General features: G+C 37.2%; 1 protein-coding gene across 8 annotated transcripts in view; it reads right to left on the bottom strand.

Annotated features, from left to right (window-relative positions):
• The window catches only part of PIEZO2 (piezo type mechanosensitive ion channel component 2), a 465,880-nt gene that overhangs the window by 295,040 nt on the left and 151,787 nt on the right, over positions 1 to 19,053 (bottom strand). For all 8 annotated transcript variants that reach the window (XM_045041964.1, XM_045041959.1, XM_045041957.1 and 5 more), the window contains exon 3: positions 8,395 to 8,520. In XM_045041964.1, the coding sequence (XP_044897899.1) occupies positions 8,395 to 8,520 (126 nt within the window). The remainder of the gene's footprint in view (positions 1 to 8,394; positions 8,521 to 19,053) is intronic.

Here is a 19,053-nt window from a genome sequence, read left to right on the forward strand (position 1 = left end):
ACAGACCAGAAGACCTCCATTGTTAGCAAGCTGATAGAGGATCCACAGGAGGTGAGGCAGACAGGGACAGTAGATCCGGAAGGACCAGGAAATACGCATTCCCTGTGGCAAACGTACATCCATGCGCCCAACCAGGAAGCTTCTGTAGAGTCCACATTGTTCGCTTTTGGGGGTGAAGATATTCTTAAACACCAATATTTACCAAGTAAAACATACTACCAACCATTAATGCTTTACCTAGAGTAAGTGCGATTGATTAATTATCCTCTCCCTCAACAGATCCTCCAAAAAGTGTGCGTCCTAGTCTTATCTATCTCTCAAAATCTAATTAGCCGAAGCCCCATTTCTCCATAAAGTTTTCCCCACACACTTACAAGGCTGCACAGCACATTAGAAATGATGTGGTCTGTGGAGTCCGAAAGACCTCAGTTTGAATTCTGGTTCTGCCACTAATTGAGTGACCTAACGGAAGACACTCTTCACCTCTAGTCCTCACATCCACGGTAGCGAGAGCCACTATGTTTTAAGAGACATAGGAGGAATTAAGTGGGATAATATGAGTTAAGTGCTCATTTAGTTTTCCAAAACAAAACAAAACAAAAGTTAGCACTTCTCTTCCTAACATTTTCAGCCTTTGCCTTGTCTAAAATTCTGTAACATAGAAAAGGTAGTAAACAGTGAATATGTTAGTATTTATCCCTCTATGCTGGAGGGCATGGGGTGGGTGACAAGCTTCAGGGCAGGGAAGGAATGAGGAGAGGGCTCTGATGTATTCACGAGTCCAGGCCAGACCCAGCAGTACAGCCATGGGGCAGGGATCTCTCAACGGGGGAGGTGCTCTTGAAGAAAAGGGGAAAAAACAGTACTGAAGGAGGCTGGAGGGTCACTAAAGACATGTGTCATTGACACCACCTTCCAATCAGCACCATTTCACCCTATTAGCCATGACTTCGACCACACAGGGTAGAGTCGCATCAATCCAAATGTAACAGAATTAGTAGGCAATTAAGATAAAGATTGGAATACAGAATTATTTGGTACCATGTAAGTTTCACACATTTCATAATTTCGAAGGTGCATCCGCGTGACTGTGTATAATTTGGAGGTGGGATTCAGTTCTGAGAAATTTCTGTCACCTTGTAGCTGTGCTACATGATAGCTGTGCTATCATTATCTAATGATAGTGACAACAGTAATAATAGCTTATACCTAATGAGCACTTGCTATGGGCTGGGCACTGTTCTAAGGGCATTGCCTGTATTAACTCAACTGCCACAAACAGGCCTTGAGATGGCAGACATTTACAAGCAAGGACGCTGAAACACAGAGATGAGTAACTTACCTACCATCACGTAAGATCCTGCCTCTGCTCCAGTAGTGAATAGTATACACAATTCTCATGCCACATATTTCTCACAATAAAACGAATATTCTATTTGAAAAACACTACGTAAACCGAACGTCACTGCATGACTATTAGTCCAAGAGAAATCAGGGTATCAACAAGGTACTGGCCTAAGAGATTCTCATCCTGATGGGGTTTCTCTCCCACATGGTGCTACCCTCTCAATCCTTCCTCTCGCCTGGAGAATTCTGGCTTTTGGCAGTAAAAACTGAATGCATTTGTTATTCCAAGAAAGTAGAAGCCATCAAATCTCAGGTTGCTAGAGTTCTCTTTCAGCAATGCTTCCCATCCAGAGAGTACGGATCATAAATTAGTCTTAGACTGGAACAGCCTTCCTTGCCCACAGTGACGAGCACCAGGCTCTATCACAGGCTGGCACGTGCCTAAGCGTGTCGGGGGATGGAAAAAGCAAGCTGCCTCAATTACCAGGGACTGAAGGAAATAACACCTAAGGCTAACTGCACTTACAATAAATGCAATCGTAAGGTGTATGTACAATCCAGACGCTTTTAGACTATTTTAGTTAAGAGAAAATTAGACCAGTACTCTCATCCTGGCACAAATGACCAGGGAACTTGGTCCAGAGTTTTGTTTTTTTTTTAACTGTTGTATTGAGGGGCAGTTTGTCGATTCACGAAGGTGTCAGGGGAGAGAAGAAGAGAAGAAGGAGGAGAATCAAGGCTCTCCCCGATGTCACCTGTTGGCGACTCCAGGCTAACTTCAATAAGAAAGCAAGCAGCAGAGGGGCGCCTGGGTGGCTCAGTCATTTGAGCGTCTGACTTCGGCTCAGGTCATGATCTCCCAGTTCGTGGGTTCGAGCCCCGTGTCAGGCTCTGTGCTGACAGCTCGGAGCCTGGAGCCTGCTTCCGATTCTGTGTCTCCCTCTCTCTGCCCCTTCCCCACTCATGCTCTCTCTCTCTCTCTGTCTCTCAAAGATGAATAAACATTAAAAAAAAAAAAGAATTACATAAAGAAAGCAAGCAGCAGAAAGGAACTTCAAAAATTACTGGTAAAGCAAGTGTAGGGATAGTTTCCTTTTACATATTTTACCTCCCACTTCATAAATATTCACTCTTTCCTCCATAGTACTGTGTGAAATGTAAAAAATAAAGACTATCCATAGAGGTTACTTCTACAAGGATGGACTCATCAGATGACTGCAAATCTAAGGGTCTATCTCCAATTAGCACGATTAACGATGAGCATGATTCTGTCTACATGTGCCAAGAGCGAAGTCAGCATTGGCACCAGAAATCAGAATGTCTATACGAATGGCTCACTCCATGCACCCACCCCATCCGATGAGATGCCGAACTGCCAGGCCCACATCTGTCCCTCAGTGTTCTTGTCCCATGTTAATGTTTCATATATTGGGTCTCAACACGGAGACCCTCATGTTTCGGGATAGACGAGCATCAGGATAAAGTACTATTAAGGCCTATAATAACCTCTTGGTCAATGGGCTTCTAGGCCTAGTTTCTGTGCTCTTAGTGTGGAAAATCAGAACTCTAGATGCTCCCCCACTCTGCCCCAAAAGAGGGAGAAAGCAGTTGATCTGATCCTCTGTCATTCAGGAGGAAAGACTCTAACTGAATGCTGCAATCTAATAAAGCAAAGGAAATATTATGAGGACATACCAGAAACATATGTAAATCCTTTGAAACTAGACTACTCCGAAGTCCTAGAAAGTGCAATGGAGGACACAATCCTAAATAGATGGGGAATCAGGAGTTCCCCAAATAGAAGGAAAGATGGTTGGGGCACCTGGGTGGCTCAGTCAGTTAAGCGTCCAACTCTTGGCTTTGGCTCAGGCCACGATCTCACAGTTCCCGAGTTTGAGCCCCACATCGGGCTCTGTTTTGGCGGCATGAAGCCTGTTTGGGATTCTCTCTCTCCTTTTCTCTACCCCTCCCCTCCCCAAGTAAATATATACACGTTAAGAAAAAAAAAAAAAAAAAGGAAGGAAGGAAAGAAGGTGGAAAGCCAGGCAGGTCAGTGCTCAGATCCCAGTTCAGACGTGTGGCAGCGTGGATGACTCACTTGCTCATTTCTTCACCGTCACGCTCAATGCTACCCTCACTCCTCACCCCTGTCTCATCCATCATTAGCCTCATCCCTACCTCAGCGCCACCAGCAGACAGACACCGCATGTATACAAAAGAAAGGCACCATCTTGGGGCAGACAGCTCATAAAAGGCACAGCCCCGCCGGGGCAAGGCTTGGCCAGCAGACTGCCTCTTTGTGGCAATAAAATGATCCCCTGCATCCGGCTTACTCCAGCCTCGCTCTCAGAGCCTGGAGTGGATGGCAGCTCCCACTCAACTCTTCAGGGGGTGCCCATAGGCAATGCACAGCTGGCCATCTGCAGACCCTAACCTACCCTAAAGATTTGCTCAGAGAACAGACCAGGGCCATGAGTATGGAGTGCCCTACTTAAGGATATCCGGGCTCATCTGTGACAAGAAAAAGGAATCATTAATTAGAAAGGGAACATAATGATCCTTGGGGCCTACCAGTTAGTAGACGCTCTACAAATAGCACCTATTATCACCACTGATTTCTCCTTCAGAGTTTCAAACTCAAAAGGTCCTTCTGATCAATAACGCGCTTTAGCACCGCACAAGAAGCCAGACTGGCCTTGAAATTTCACTACTGTTGCCACACATCCACCAGTGAGTCAAACAAACTACTTCTATGGAATCTGTAATGACATAATTGAAACCGGGTTTACATTTATTTAAATAATATAGGTTTGATGGAATGAAAATATTTTAGTAAGCGGCACAACACATGTTTGAGGAAAATTTACACGGGTTCCCCCACCCCTGCCCCATAGATTTCCTCACTTACCTATAAGCACCATTTTGGAAATGAAGAAAGAGAGAGAAAGAGGGGGTGTGGGGGTTACGTTTCAGGTCTGCACAATGGCACCTTTAACAAACCTGCCAGCTAGTCAGAAACTAAATAGGCTGGTTTGAAAAACTCTTTACTACTGCCAGTTAATATTCACAGGGCTCTGGGGGAACGAGAACTTTCAATGACTCAATATTTATAAATGCTACTGTTGTCCCCCAGACATGTGTCTTGGATTCCTGAGGGATCCTGGGAGCTTTTGCTATAATGAGGGTAAGAGTATATGAGTTTCAAATGGGGAAAGGAATAGGTAGGAAAACAAAATTAAACACATATAAATGAGCACATGGTGGTCTTGAATTTGAATATGATTGGGAAATCTGACCTGTGTGGGCTATTGCATTTTCATTTACCAATGTCTTGAGCAGACAGAAAGCATTCAAAATGCACAGCAATGCTGGCCAAGACACGTTGTGTCTTTTTGTTTGAAATTTTGCTGCTTTGTGTCTACAGATGCCAAAAAAGGGCTACCCTTCAAATGTGGGATATCAAACTAGCTGGGTTTGTGTTTACAACTCTGATGGTGTAATCGAAACTCCAAATGGTCAAGGAACAATAACATTACTGAAGTGAAGTCAACTCTAAATTAAAAGTCAGTGTTTCCATTACCCACTCTAACAGTATTTTCTGGAGTTTATATAACTTGATCATTAAAAAATGCTCGAGGCTGAAAACCTGGTCTGTGTCAATTTTGGACTAACCTAGTTTGCAAAGCTCTGAAGTTTGTTTGCCTGTCCCTTTTATCCCTTTTCAAGAATGTATTGCTTTTAAATGCTACACACGAAACTGGACCAAAAAACTCTGTAACACCCGATGAGCCAACAGTGTTACATGCATCACTCGTTTTTCAGAAGACATTTATGATTTCTGTAAACTCACTTTCAAGGGGCTTATGACTGAAAGCAAAGAGTTCAAATTCCTTTTTCTAACGCAGTCTTTAGCGCATCCCTTCTCTGTTGGTGACCTCATCAAAAATACTGCAACTGCAAATTGCAATATTAACTTTTGTAGGGACAAACTTCACATTAGAACTTAACGTGGTAGAAATAAAATTTACTGTTATGACCTCCATTATATCGGCTCTCTGTGGAACAGAATGGAGCTTTTGCATGGAGATGTCAAAAAAGGAAGGGAGGGCAGGATGTGAGATCAGGACGTATTCAGCGAACAATGACAGCAGAAGGTAATTGTGCATGAATAAAAATATCTCTGACAGACACGTGGAAATATCTTGGTATCTACAAGCCCAGATATTTAGGATGTGAGGTTAGTAAAGGCAGACCTAACTCAAGGTTGGGTTGTACAGAATGCTCTGTCAAGAGGCCAGCTTTGAATACACCGAAGATGGCCTCCATACCTTCACCACTGAGAAGTATGGACTTCTCATGGCATTAATGCAGGGCCCATTCACAGGATCCAGGCAATTTGGATCCTTGCCTGGGAAGGAGGAGACAAGGGAGGAACAAATTTCCATGTGTATGTGTGTGTGTAAGTCTGTATGTCTTCCTGTCTGTCTGTCTCTGTGTCTACCTCATAAGGGAGGCCATACATAGAGTAAATATATTTATAAATGTGGAAAGGGGAATACTGTTTTAACATTTCATATTACATTTGTGTTTTGACTTTTGTAGAATTGTGGCAAATCATCATTTTGATTTAAAAAAAAAAAACCCAGAAATACCTACACTCTGGGTCAGAAGAAATGATGAAGTGCATTTCCTAATCTAGACACCCTCCGGTACAGTTGTTTCCACAATATCACTCAGTAGAAATGGGCAAGATATTTATAAACTCAAAATTTTAAAATCTGATAAGTTGTAATATATCCTGTGATTAAATACTTCCAGTGACAGACAACTCATTATTCATGAAATAGTCTTTTACTCAGACAACCTTCCTTATGATCCTACGAATGCCTTCTTAAGAAATCTCCAAAGGATTTGTGATGGAAACACATGAGAAAATACAGCTTCTGACATTTCTCCTAAGTCCAAAAAGATCTGAACCTGGCCAAACGTAATAAATGCTTTTTATCATTATAGCATAACTAAAGGAACTAAAGTGTCATGATTTAAACACTTTATTTCTTCAAGTTTTGAATAATGAGCTGACTTTTACCAAACAGCAAAACAACATTGTTAACGATCCATGTTAACAGTGGAATATTCTTCAGCCACGAAAAGGAATAAAACAGCAATACATGCTACAACGTGGATGAACCTTGAGATCATCATGCTACGTGAGAAAAGCCAGACACAACAGGCTACATATCACATAGTTCTTTGATGAAATTTCTAGAACAGGTAAACCTAACAGAGGCAGAAATTAAATTAGGGCTGGGTGAAAAGGGAACGAGAAATAACTGTTCCATGCACGGGGTGGTTCTCTTTGGGGTGATGAAAATTTTCTGGAATCAGCGGGGATGGCTGCACACTCCAAAAACCACTGAACTACATTCCTTACATAGGTGAAATTTGTGGTATATGAATTATATCTCAATTCGAAAAACAAGAACTATATCTTCAATCATAGATTTTTAAATCAAAACCATTTTGATAGGCATTGGTATCCAATGAATTTTGAATTCAATAAAATGGCCAAAATGAATACTAACTTTAGATCTGTAAACTGTAGATTCCTAAACGTTAGATGGTGAAGGATACTGAATAATTTATAAATATGAATTTTGCTAAAGAATATCTCACTATATTTATGTTAACAGTCTTTGATTCATGAAGAATTTTGACCTTTTTTTTTATTTGACAGGAAAGGATAGGTTTACTTCATATCACTTGTGCTTGCCTTTATGAAAAGTCAGGAAGTTGAAAACCTACAAATAGGTTCCTCAAAGAAAAACTGACAATTTAAAACAGTTATTATAATCTTTTTCAAATATCTCAGGGTTTCTTTAGGCCTAACTTAAAACAGGTGGAATGTATTCCATCTACTTGAAATGCTTCTGTTTTTTCAAATGACAGTCACACATCCTATAAAAACTGAAGTCAAATTATCTGATAGCATGTTACTTTTGGAAAGATGATGTCACCTAGATGAAGAATATATATGTTGACTTTCTCAGATCATAACTTCAAAATATAATGCATACAAACATACTATTTCCCTGTGAGTAGCAATAAAATGCTCCCAATTAAAAAAAGAAACTCTGTGTCATTACATTTTTCCCATAAAGTTATATGAAATCTTACATTATACTGTAGAATAGTATAGAGGTAAAATAGTAGAACAGGACTGAGGTCACAGTCATAAGTTATTCAATTTCTGTACTCATGTTAATCATGTTAGAAACTGTATATGTCTTGCTTCACTAGCTGTACCATATGCTCCAGGGACTATATATGTACATATACATATATATATGTATACACATATAGTCACCATATATATGTGTGTGTATGTGTGTGTGTATATATGTGTGCATGTGTATGTATGTACGTGTGTATATATACATATATACATATATATGCATATATTCATATATATACATATATACATACACATATATGTGTGTGTGTGTGTGTATATATATATATATATATATATATATATATCTTGATTTTTTTTTAGATTAAGCCCAGTAATAATGTCTTACATACAAATAGGGCCCAAATACCTAATTTTTTTTTTTTAATTTTTTTTTTTAACGTTTATTTATTTTTGAGACAGAGAGAGACAGAGCATGAACGGAGGACGGTCAGAGAGAGAGGGAGACACAGAATCTGAAACAGGCTCCAGGCTCTGAGCTGTCAGCACAGAGCCCGATGCGGGGCTCGAACTCATGGACCGCGAGATCGTGACCTGAGCTGAAGTCGGCCGCTTAACCGACTGACCCACCCAGGCCCCCCCCAAATACCTAATTTTTGTTGAACATTCATTAAGTAATTTACTTGTAATTTTCCATGACAGTTTCCTTATATGTATTTCTCATACAGGATTGCCAAATGACCACAAATGATTGTGGATTTCATGATGTAATTGTTGTACAGATTTCTATAAGCATTACAGCACACAGCTTTATTCATACATAATATGAAGAAAAAAATCACCATAACACTCACAGTTGTAACCAGGTCCGATACGATGTTGAGCTTCCAGGCTGGCCAACGTGATGTGGAAAATGATGTGAAGCAACAGGAAGGAAAGACTGGTGAAGCACAGAGACTTTAATAACCGGCCCGTATGTCCTAGAAGGTAAGAAACACAGAGACGGTGAGGGTGCTTCAGATGCAACACACTCACTCTGACCTTTGCAGCATTCCACATGGATTCTGTTTCTGCCGAATCTATTATATAGACACACCCAGAAGTGTGTCAAGTGTAATAATTACTCTCTTAATTCTTAGTTTAAAGCTAAAGGTATTTTCTTCCCTTTGTAAAATTGTACAATTAACATTGATTAAAAATCCAATGTGAAAGAACGATGCTTTCCTACTTATTATATGTCAAATTACCACAAAATGGACCACAGATAGCCCCTGGCCCAGAAAGTATTATAAGAGAGCTCTGCCAAAGTTAAAGGGGAAAAAAAAAACTATCTTATCAAAGTAGTTTCGGAAAATAGGAAAAGAAGGGAAGTTGCCCAAAATATTTTACAAAGTTAGAGTAACTTTAAATTCAAAATAAAACAAGGCTGGAAAATAAAAAGGAATTTGAAGCCAGTTTTACCTATGAACATAGACACAAATTATTAAAAAAAGATATTTGCTAACCAACTGAATTAGCAGAGTAAAAATAGAATACATCACATTAAGCTAGGGGTTAAAAGAGACCTGTAATACAAAAACAAACGTGGCTTTTGAGGGAGAGGGGTAGAGGGACAGGCAAAATGGATCAAAGGGAGTGAAAGATACAGACTTCTAGTTATGGAATAAATAAGTCATGGGAATAAAAGGTATGGCATAAGGAATATAGTCAATGGTATATATTATAGCATTGCTTGGTGACAGATGGTAGCTACACTTGAACACAGAGAAAAACTGAATCACTATGTTGTACACCTGAAACTAATAAAACATTTTGTGTCAACTATACTAAAAAAATTATAATGAGCTAGGGTTTATTTATCACAGAGACACAAGTATTGAACATTAACAAATGCATATGTGTAAGTCACACACCAGTGGGCTGATAGAATTTTCTAAATGGATGCAGAAGAAGCATTCATAAAGTCAAATTCTATTTATGATAAAAGAAAGTAACACTCAATAAACTAGGAATAGAAGGAAATATCCTTAATATGATGAAGGTATTACACCACAGCTAAAACAAGCAATCTACTTGTGGTGGAATTTTAGACATACATTAATGTCAGAGAATGATCAAGGACACTTGCTATCCTTGCCACCACTTAACATATCACTGGGTGCATAGGCCAACGTTATAAGAAAAAGAATGAAGAATTGTAATAACTACAATTATTTGCAGACAATATGAGCAAATGAAACTATTTGTAGATGATATAATCAATATAGAATGCCAAAGTGAAGCCACAGACCAACTATTAGAATACAAGAATTCAGAAAATGATTTAGATCATCATATAAAAATCAATATAGTTCCTTTATATTAACAATAATCAAATAGAAAACAAGATACAACCCAAACTGGCAACCAAAACTGTATTGTAAATGGTTTTGCCAATGTATCAATTTGGCTGGACCATAGTCCCCAGTTTTTTAATCTAACACTAATCTAGACGTTGTCATGAATTTAGAGATATGATTGAAGTCCATAATCAACTGACTTTAAGTAAGGATATTATCCTTGATAATTTGGGCAGGGCTGATTCAATCAGTTGATAGTCTTGAAAACCAGTCTGAGAAGAGAGAGAAACTTTCAGGCCATCAACAAACATATTCCAAAATATATAAGAAAAGAATTTTTGAAGAACTCAACAAACTTATTTAAAAATGTATTTGGAAGAACAAAAACCTCAGAATTGCCAGGCCAATTTTGAAATTTTGAGATAAAAAATGGGTGAGGTTTATTTGTCCTACCAGACAATTAAGGTATGCTTTAAACCTGGAAGTTAAAACAAAACAAACAGAAACTTAGTTCCCTTACAGAAAGGAAGAAAAGTCAAATGGAATACCACGTACAGTTCAGAAAAAAAAAACCTAATTCACTCATATGAGCTTGATGAATGTCAAAGTTGACCCCACAAGCCAAGAGAAGAAGAATAGGCTATCTAGCAGGTGAAAAATCGACTTCAATAAAAAAATAATAAAAATAATACTGAATCCCTGTCATAAAGGTGATCTTCCAGTAAATAAAGACCTAAATGTGAAAGATAACATTCTAAAGTCAATAGATGAAAATGTGGAAGAAAAACTCTGTGCTTTGGATTTCCATGGAGATTGCCTCTAACATAAGACCCAAAATATAAGCTATAAAAATAAAGATAAATAAATTAAGTAAATAAATAAATAAATAAATAAATAAATAAATAAAGATGAGTTTGACTACATTAAAACAGAAAATTCAATAGACACCACTATAAATAGATTTCACAGACAGATGATTAGCTGGGACATCTAAGATTAGAGATGACATTACTGAGATTAATATTTCAATAGACAAAGAATGCCTGAACATCAACAAGAAGACCACTGAACCAAGAGAGAAGTGAACAAAACATCTACATAGGTCTTACAAGGGAAAACTTGAGAGGGCAATATATTTATACAGAGAAACTAAAAGTGGAAAGACATTATTTAAGTCATTAGAGTTAAACCAAAAATGGGTTAACATTTTACACCATCACATTTAAAAAATTTTTTTTTAATTTATTTATTTTTGAGAGAGAGAGAGAGAGAGAGAGAGAGCAGGGGAGGGGCAGAGAGAGAGGGAGACACAGAATCCAAAGTCGGCTCCAGGCTCTGAGCTGTCAGCACAGAGCCCGATGCGGGGCTTGAACTCACAAACTGTGAGATATGGCCTGAGCTGAAGTTGGACTCTCAACCGACTGAGCCACCCAGGCACCCCTTACACCCATCATATTAGCAAAAATTATGAAATCTATAATATTGGGGTGCCTGGGTGGCTCAATTGGTTGAGCTTCTGACTCCATTTCACGACAGGTCACGATCCCAGTGTCAGGAGATCGGGCTCCATGTCAGGCTCTGCACTGAGCATGAGCATGGAGGCTGATTGGGATATTCTCTCTCTCTGCCTCTGCCCCTCTCCCCCGTGCTCTCTCTCTCTCAAATTTATTTATATATATATATATATATATATATATATATATATATATATATACACACACATATATAATATGTTTATAAATAAATATATAAACATATATAATATATAATTATATATAACATAAGTAAATATATAATTTATATATATGTTTATATATAAATTATATATTTATAAATACATAAGCATATATATGTGTGTGTATATATATGTATATGTATATATACATACATATGTGTGTATATATATGTATGTGTATATATATGTATATATTTCCATAATATTGAGTTTTTTTCCGAGGGGAAACAATATTACAGTAATAGCGTGAAATTGGTACAGCCTTCCTGGAAGTCAGTACGTAAGTACGCCTCAGTCTCTGACTTGGCAGCCACATTCTGAGTTATAAAGTCCAGAGAAATTTTTGCAACAGGTCTACATGGGGACTTGAGTCATAACATTCATCATCCTTGTCTGTAGCAGCAGAGATTTGGAGATATTCTAATTTTCTGCCAGTCAAGAGATGAATACGTAAAAATGTGCTGAATGTGCATCTTGAAATATGTGCAACCATTAGGTGCATGAAAGCAGAACCACCTATGTAGATCTTAAAAAAAAATGGGTTAAAAATAATAAGAAACAAAATGGGACAATTATTTTGCGGGACACAGACCACAAAATAATTCAGATTAACCAAGAACACAGATCTGGAAAAATAACACATATGTTTAACACAAATGTGTTTATGTATAGTTAATATATGTCTAAAACACATTTAAGGAGTTTCCTATGGGGAGGCAGGAAATAGGAATGAGAATCGGGTATGAGAGATGCTCTCTGAATAATCCTAAAATAAAACCGTTCTGTGAATTAAAGAGTACACTTCTGCAACTCTACTCTGGAGAGGACTAGGTAGGTGCCGGACTGGATGGTCTACATTCTGGTCCTTGGCCTGCCTCTGGTCATGCAACTCTGGGGAATTGATTAGATGGACCCCCAGGCCTTTGAAACTATAAAGTTTTATGTACAAATAAAATTTATTTATATGACAAATATATACCTGATAAGTATGTAGTATACTTATGAATTTGTATGTATAAATAAATTATATCTTTATATTTACATAATGATAAATACATAAGCTATATATATAATATAGTGCATATAATTTTATATTTAAGTATACTTGTGTTACACACACACACACACACACACACACACACACATCTTTAAGATCTAACCAAAAGTTACATTATCTCATTTCAGCATAAAATCCTTCTTTAGTGGTTAAAAAACTGCTTGCCACAGTCTCACTGCCTTGATTACTAATCTGATGTTGGGAAAGAAGAATGAGCCAGGGTTACCTTAAAATACGGAGACACCATTAGTTGAATATCTCTCAGGTCTACTTTCAACAAACCCATACAGGAAAGAGGGATTTCTCGGTAGCCCGAGAGAAGATCCCATCAAAACCTGGGCAATATTTATCTTTGAGGCAAAGTGAGAAACCACACACATGTCCTAACTCACTCTTTTCAGCAACTGTGTTAACCTCCCCCATCCACTGCCATGGTTGCTGGGGCGATGGCTCTCCCCAGGCTCTGAGCTCAGGGTATTTACTTCTGTGTTTCTATTGTTGACGTGGAAGCATTAGTGAATGCTGCTTGCGTGGACCTAAGACAGAGGAGCCCATAAAATACCCTCAGGGAAAATACGGAACAGTCCCCCCCCCAAAAAAATGAAGCATAAAGATTTAAAATGTCATAAACATAAAATATATATACAGCTAAAATGTACATTTCATTCTAAAATGCATTTTCTTCAGGTTTCTCTAACTTTTGACATAATATACTTTTGGCATGTGGTCAGTTACTTAAAAACATAGCTTATGGAAGTTAAATTTTATTAGCCTTTTAGGAAAATGAAAAGCTTAAAATAAAAGGAAGCAGAAGGGAAGGGAATTAATCTTCTGATTTCTTCTCAACTCTACTGTAGTTTTTATTGCTTTCATTAGGGACAACTAAGGATTAGCACACAGAGATAAAATTTTCTCAAGATCAGTCAAATAATGTATACTTATATGATAGGAATAACTGGGTTTTACTTACCAAGTATTCCCTTACAGTAACATTTCTTGATTTATATATTATACATATATTATGTATATAATATATAAATATTGTATGTGATATATAGATGGCATATGTGGGACACATAAACAATTTCCCAAGACACTGTTTTGCCTCAAAGATAAATATTGTGCAGGTTTTGATGGGATCTTCTCTTGGGCTACCGAGAAATCCCTCTAAGGGTTTGTTGAACGTAGACCTGAGAGATATTCAATTGATTTTATCTCCCTATTTTAAGATAATCCTGGTTCACATTGTGAATATACATATATTCTATATGTATATCCACAGTGTTGTGAAACCACTGCTTCTATATACTTTACAAAACATTTTCATCACTCCAAAAGCATCCATGAAGCAGTTACTTTTTCTCAATTCCTGCTTTTCCTTCTCCCTGGAAACCACAAGTCAGCTTTCTGTCTCTATGGATATTCCATATAAATATTATCATACAATACGTGGCCTTTGGCGTCTGGCTTCTTTTCCCTTAGCATAATGTTCTCAAGGTTCGTCCATGTTGTTGTGTGTGTACTTCACTCATTTTATGGCTGAGTATTATTCCTTTGTATGTATGAACATTTCTTCATTTATTCATCTGTTGATGGATATTTAGGTTGTATCTACCTTTTGACTACTGTGAACAGTGCTGGTGCGGACATGTATGTACATGTATTTATGTTAGAATACTTTTTCCACTTATTTTATGTACATACTTAGGAAATGAATTGCATATGATCGTATGGTAATTATATATTTAGCTTTTCGAGGAGCAGCCAAGCTATTCCCACATTTTACATTCCTGCAAACCATGCACAAGATTTTCAAGTTCTCCATATCTCTGTCAGCACTTGGTATTTTCTGATTTTTTAAATTATTATTTACTATAATAATGAGTCATTCTAGTGGATGTCAAATGGTATCACATTGTGGTTTTGATTTCCATTTCCCTAATGACTAATGATGTTGAGCATCTTTTCATGCACCTGTTGGCCATTTGCACATCTTCTATGGAGAACACTCAATTCTATTTTATTGGCTTACACTTTTATCCTTATAGAAATTCCATATTGTTTTGATTACTGTAGCTTTGGAGTATTAAAATCTATTAAAATCAGGAAGTAGAAGTATGAGTGCTGAAACTTGATTCTTCTTTTTTTCAACTGTTTTGGCTATTTGGGACCCCTTGCAATTCCATATGAACTTGAAGATTAGCTTTTTTCATTTCTGCAAATAAAGGCCATTGGAATTTTCATTGGATTTGCACATTATCTACAGCTTGTTTGAGTAATAATGACATTCTTAAGAATATTAAATCTTCTAACCCATAAGTACAAGATATCTTTCCCTTTATTTCAATCTTCTTTAATTTGTGTCAGCATGTTTGACATTTTCAGTGTACAAGTTGTTCACCTGGTTAAGTTTATCTGTAGGTATTTTATTATTTGATTTGCTAATGTAAACAGAATTGTTTTCTTAATTTTTCTACAGATTGTTCATTTCCCATGGACAGAAACAAAACTGATTTTTGTGTATTGATCTTTTGTGTGTGTACGTGTCTGTGTCTGTGTGTGTGTGTGTGTGTGTGTGTGTGTGTTGATCTTGCATCCTGAAACTTAGCTGAATTTCTTTATTAACTCTGGTAGTATTTTTGTAGATTCTTTGAAATTTTCTATATGTAGGAACATGCTATCTGCAAATAAGAACAGTTTTACTTTTTCTTTTCTACTTTGGTAGTCTTTTACTTTTTTTCACCCAACTTCTCGGCCAGAACTTGCTGTACAATGTTGACTGGCAACTGTAAAAGTAGATGGATGTATTCATTTGCTAAGGTTGCCAGAACAAAGTACCATAACTGGGTGGCTTAACCAACAGAAATTTATTTTCTCACAGTTCTGGAGGCAAGACATCCAAGATCAAGATGTCAGCAATTTCTGGCTTCTTCTGAGGCCTCTCTGCTTCACTTGCCCTTGGGTGGATGCCTTCCCATTAAGCCCTCACATGGTCTTTTCTCTGTGTACATGTATCCATGGTATCTCTATGGGTCCAAACATCCCCCTTCTATAACACCAGACAGACTAGATTAGGGCTCACTCTAATGGCCTCATTTTAACTTACTTCTTTAATGGCCAAATATGGGTCAATCGAAATGATTGTCATTTTTTCCCCTTTTGTCCTATTCATGTTGTGTGTTACACTGATTGACTTTCTTATGTTGAACCATCTTTGCATGATAAAATAAACTCCAGTTAGTCACAATGTATAATCCTTTCAAAGTGCTATTTTTGCTTGTATTTCACTGAAGACTTCTACATCTATATGCATAAAGGATACTCGATTGCAGTTTTGTTGTTTTTTTTCCCCTTTTGTGTTGTCTCTGGCTTTGTTACTTGGTAACACGGGTACCACAGAATGAGTTAGGAAATATTCCCTCCTATTCTATTCTAGTTTTTGGAAAAGACTGAGAAGTATTGGTGTTAATTTTTCTTTAGATATTTGGTAGAATTTATCAGAGAAGCTATCTGGTACAAGACTTTGCTGACAGGTTTTTGATTACTGATTCAATTCTTTACTTTTATAAGTCTGTCTACATTCTGTTTCCTTTTTGTGTCAATTTTGGTAATATTTATGTTTCTAGAAAATTCACCATTTCAATTAGGTTATCTAATTTGTTGGGGTATCTTTGTTCATAGAGCTCACATATAATTATTTTTTAAATGTTTTTTAACATTTATTTATTTTTGAGACAGACAGAGACAGCGTGTGAACAGGAAAGGGGCAGAGAGAGAGGGAGACACAAAATCCAGGCTCCAAGCTGTTAGTAGAGTCTGATGTGGGGCTCGAACTCACAAACCTGAGCTGAAGTTGGATACCCAACTGACTGAGCCACCCAGGCACCCCACATATAATTATTTTAATTCTGTAAGGTTGGTAGTATTGTCTCCACTTTCATTTCTGATTCTATCATTTACATCTTGTCTCACTTTACATTTGTGAATTTAGCTAAAGGTTTGACAATTCTGTTGATCTTTTCAAAGAACCAACTTTTGTTGATTCAACAAATTCTCAATTAATTGCATTCAATAAATTTTGGTATATTGTGCTTCTGTTTCTTTTGTCTGTAAGGATTCTCTAATTTCCCTTGTAATTATCTCTTTGACCCACTGGTTTTTAAGAACACATTATTTAATTTCCATGTATCTGTGAATTTTCCACTTTTCCTTCTGCTATTAATTTCTAGCTTTATTCCCTTGTAGTTTGAGAAGATGCTTTATATGATTCAATCTTTAAAACTTTCTTGAGTATTCTTTTATGGCCCAACATATGGTCTCTCCTGGAACTATGTCATGTAAACTTGTGAAAATTATGTGTTCTCTTACTCCTCAGGGCAGTGATCTCTCTCTCTCTCTCTCTCTCTCTCTCTCTCTCTCTCTCTGTATATATATAATTGGTTTATAGTATTGTCCAAGTCCTCTTTTTCTTTATTGATCTTCTACCTAGGTGTTCTTTCCAGTATTGAAAGTGATCTACTGAAATATTCAATTACAACTGTAGAATTGTCTATTTATCCTTTCAAAACTGTCAAGGTTTGATTCCCATATTTGGGGCTCTGTTGTTTGGTGAGTACATGTTTATAATTGTCATATCTTAAATGTTTTATTTATTTTTAAGAGAGAGATAGCATGCAGGGGAGGGGCAGAGAGAGAGGGGGACGGAGTATCTGAAGCATGCTCCACGCCGACAGCAGAGAGCCTGACGCGGGGCTAAAACTCACAAACCATGAGATCATGACCTGAGCCAAGTCAGACATTCAACCAACTGAACCACTCAGGCGCCCCAACTGTCATATGTTTTTGATGAATTGATCTTTTATTGATATAGAATGCTTCCTTTGTAACAGTTTTTTTTTATGTAAAGTATGTTTTGTATAATATTAACGTAGCCATTTCTGCACTTCTTCGGTTATTATTTGCATTGAATACCTTTTTCCATCTTCTTCACTTTTAACCAACTTCGTATTTGGATTTTAAGTGAGTTTCCTGAAGACAACATACAATTGAATCATGTTTCATTATCCATTTTACCATCTTTGCCTTTCACTGGAGAGTTTATATAAAAATGATTACCACTTATATAAAAATGATTACCGGGGCGCCTGGGTGGCTCAGTCGGTTAAGTGGCCGACTTCAGCTCAGGTCATGATCTCGCGGTCCGTGGGTTCGAGCCCCACGTCAGGCTCTGTGCTGACAGCTCAGAGCCTGGAGCCTGTTTCAGATTCTGTGTCTCCCTCTCTCTGACCCCCCCCCCCCTCGTTCATGCTCTGTCTCTCTCTGTCTCAAAAATAAATAAACATTAAAAAAATAAAAAAAAATGATTACCAAAGATATACTTCTGTCTCTTTGCTATTTTTTTCTGTCTGTCTTATATCCTTTTTGTTCCTCACTTCCTCTTTTGTGTTTAATTGATTTTTGTAGGGTACCATTTTGACTGCCTGCTCATTTTCTTTTGTGTGTATATTTTTTAGACATTTTCCTATTCATTACCATAGGGATCGCAGTTGATATCCTAAATTTATAACAATCCAGTTTGAGCTGGTTACCAACTTAGCATCAATGTTATACAAAATCTTGTGGTGCCTGGGTGGCTCAGTTGGTTAAGCATCTGACTTCAGCTCAGGTCATGATCTCATGGTTCATGAATTCAGTGAGTTCGAGCCCCGAGTCAGGCTCTGTGCTGACAACTCAGAGCCTGAAGCCTGCTTCTGATTCTGCGTCTCACTCTCTCTGCCCCTCCCTGACTCGCACTCTCTCTCTCTCAAAAATAAATTAAAAAGAAAAAATATATATATATATATATATAAATATAATATTATACAAAATCTCTGCTTCCATACAGCTTCATCCTTTCTTTATGTTGGTGTCACAATTTACTTCTTTATACATTGTGTACCTATTAGCATATATTTATACTTATTGTTTTATGCACTTGTCTTTTAAATCATATAGGAAATTAAGAGAGAAGTAGTGAACCAAAGATACAGCAATACTGTGTTTTATGTTTACACAGTATCTTTATTGGAGTTTTTCCTTTCTTTGAATGTCTTTGAGTTACTGTCTAATGTTTTTTTCATTTCAGCCTGAAGGATTCTTTTCAGCATTTCTTCTAGGACAGACCTATGAGTGACAAATTAGTCTTTGTTTATCTGGGATTTTTGTCTTCTCCTTTGTTTCTAAAGGATAAATTTGCATCATAGAAGATTCTTGGTTAACAGTTTTAGTTTTCTTTTTGTTTTCCTTTCAGCACTTTTAAAGTATCACATTTCTGGCTTCTATGATTTCTCATGAAAATCTGTTCTTAATCTAATTGAAGTTTCCCTGATTGTGGTGAGTCATT

The sequence above is a fragment of the Felis catus genome, chromosome D3 (assembly GCF_018350175.1).
Source record: "Felis catus isolate Fca126 chromosome D3, F.catus_Fca126_mat1.0, whole genome shotgun sequence".
NCBI lineage: Eukaryota > Metazoa > Chordata > Mammalia > Carnivora > Felidae > Felis > Felis catus.